Source organism: Engraulis encrasicolus, chromosome 12 (genome assembly GCF_034702125.1).
Source record: "Engraulis encrasicolus isolate BLACKSEA-1 chromosome 12, IST_EnEncr_1.0, whole genome shotgun sequence".
Classification (NCBI taxonomy): Eukaryota; Metazoa; Chordata; class Actinopteri; order Clupeiformes; family Engraulidae; genus Engraulis; species Engraulis encrasicolus.
The window spans coordinates 38,271,628-38,274,127 of NC_085868.1; the positions used below are offsets into that span (position 1 = coordinate 38,271,628).

The following is a 2,500-nucleotide window of genomic DNA, read 5'->3' on the forward strand; positions in this document are numbered from 1 at the left end:
GTTTAAGCACGAGCTAAATGGTAATCAAGGACTTCTTCAAACTTCTAACGACTTTGTCAGCATGTTTTATTTTTTGACACCGCACATTTGCCCGCCCACCCCTCATCCCCCCCTCAGCCAACACAACAACCCTCACGTCCACAACCACCAGCAGTGCAGTGCCGTCCAGGGAAGTCAACAGGATGGTTGAGCAAAGGGGTCAGGTAACCCGGACCCAGGGAGAGGGTGGGACCCAGAACTGAGTCCCTATTACATTGTATGTACTGAGTGGGGAGGGGGCTTTTCGGTTTACTTTGTCCCGGGCCAGGCTGAAGCGGTCAGCGGCCCTGCGGCCATATCCTCTTCCCTCCTGAATGCCTGTCTCAGCCCACCTTTGTGGGGCCTCGGAGACCGTTTCCAGGAAGTGTTGACAATGGGCTGTCAGCACAAGTCAGCCCGTAACAAGTGTGGAGAGACAGGGAGCGCTGTGGCCCTTATGCTTTTTAATTGCATTCTAATTGGCAATTTGGTGTCACTTGAAGTCAGTTGTCATTGGCGGGTTGGGAAAGTCCTGCGGAGATGAGTGTCATTTGGCTGGCAGCCGTAAACAAAACTCTTAATTTGCTGCGTTATGCACTGCACTGTTTCCCCTATGGCCTCTCTCTTTCTTTCGCTCCCCCCATCCGCTCTCTCTCTCTCTCTCTCTCTCTCTCACACACACACACACACACACACACACACACACACACACACACACACACACACACACACACACACACACACACACACACACACACACACACACACACACACACACACACACACACACACACAGTGCCACACCTCTGCACACTCTTGCTAACTGATTGTTTTAATTTTGAAATGCACCCTGAAATGCAACTGACACAGTGTATGGGGCTAAGAGGTTCTGAAAAGTTTTTTATACATTAAAAGTTATTTGTTTGAGAGTGAATATTAAATATTAAAAATGTCTTGTCTGTCTGTCTGTCGGTCAGTCGGTCGGTCGGTCGGTCTGTCTGTCTGTCTGTCGGTCTGTCGGTCTGTCTGTCTGGTAGTGTGCATATGTGAAAAAGTAATATATTGACTGCACAGTCAGTGTATTATCATGTGATTGGATCCAGTCCATCCAGCCATGTTATTGGTAGGACACATCAAATCTTATTGATTAATGAATTAGTATTGATGAAACAATTCATAAAATATCAACCGTAAAATATTGCATTCACAAACTATTGATGGCAGCACATCTGCATGCATTTCATAAACCCAACATGGTTACTCACCCAGGCAGGACTCTCAGTATGCTTCTATGTTGTGTGTGCTGGTGTGTGTGTGTGTGCGTGTGTGTGAGTGCGTGCGTGCGTGCGTGCGTGCGTGCGTGCGTGCGTGCGTGCGTGCGTGCGTGCGTGCGTGCGTGCGTGCGTGCGTGCGTGCGTGCGTGCGTGCGTGCGTGCATGCCTGTGACATCAAACTGTTTAATGGAGCCTTTTTGCATATGAATGAAGATGAAACAGTACAGAAAATACCCACCACACACATAAATATACACAGGTAAAGATGAAACTATATTGCATTGCATAACCCGACATGGTTACACCCTAAGGCAGGACTCTCAGATTGTTGCTATATGTTGTCTAAAAGTATAGTGTGTGTGACATCAAGTGCAGGGGAGATTTGGCATACGACTGAATATACATAGGTGGAGGATATTAAACGAGATTTTATTCATAAATCCTTGAAATCAATATTATGTGTATGCAGGCACTGCATACCCCGACATGACTACATATCCAGGCAGGAGTCTCTGTTTGTTATTACATATGGCTCATCAATCACTGCTTCTCACGCCTCATGTTTCTCCCCCCTTGACAGGTGCACTGGACCCCGCATCCAAGACTGCGTGGGAATGATTGACAGGTACGTTACGGCCCTGACATGAACCCAGCACACATCATGCACATGCACAGCACACATACGTATGCAGGCATGCGCGCGCATGCAAATGCATTCACGCACAAACGCACAAACACACATCCTTTCCTACCCCTTCTAGCATCGTTGGTAGGTTACAGCGCCACATCAACGCTACATACAAAGTACACAGGAAATATACAGAACAACAATTGCATGCTGAGCATCTGTACTTGTTCTGTATATTTCCTGTGCAATCTGTGATGTTGACTATGATTATGCCCTCGACTGTAAGTGTCTTTGATTAAAAAGCGCCTTCCAAATGTAATGTAATCATATGCATACTGTACACACACAAACACACTTACACATGCTTTCCTCTCCTACAAGCACATACAGTATCACTGAATGTCCCAGATCTTGCATCATAATCTTGCGTCATAAACGGTGATGCTGGTCTCTGCCAAGGTTCTTGATTTATTACGGGGTGTCAGGGACTTGGCTTGCGTGTAGTGTTACCACATGTCCAGGTTTTTCCTGGATTGTCCCGGTTTTTATGGTCTGTCCTGGTAAATTCCTGGACTGTCCC

General features: G+C 46.8%; 1 protein-coding gene across 1 annotated transcript in view; it reads left to right on the plus strand.

Moving 5' to 3' along the window:
• The window catches only part of LOC134459742 (receptor tyrosine-protein kinase erbB-4-like), a 556,606-nt gene that overhangs the window by 458,996 nt on the left and 95,110 nt on the right, over positions 1 to 2,500 (plus strand). The window contains exon 16 of the mRNA XM_063212139.1: positions 1,873 to 1,917. Within this exon, the coding sequence (XP_063068209.1) occupies positions 1,873 to 1,917 (45 nt within the window). The remainder of the gene's footprint in view (positions 1 to 1,872; positions 1,918 to 2,500) is intronic.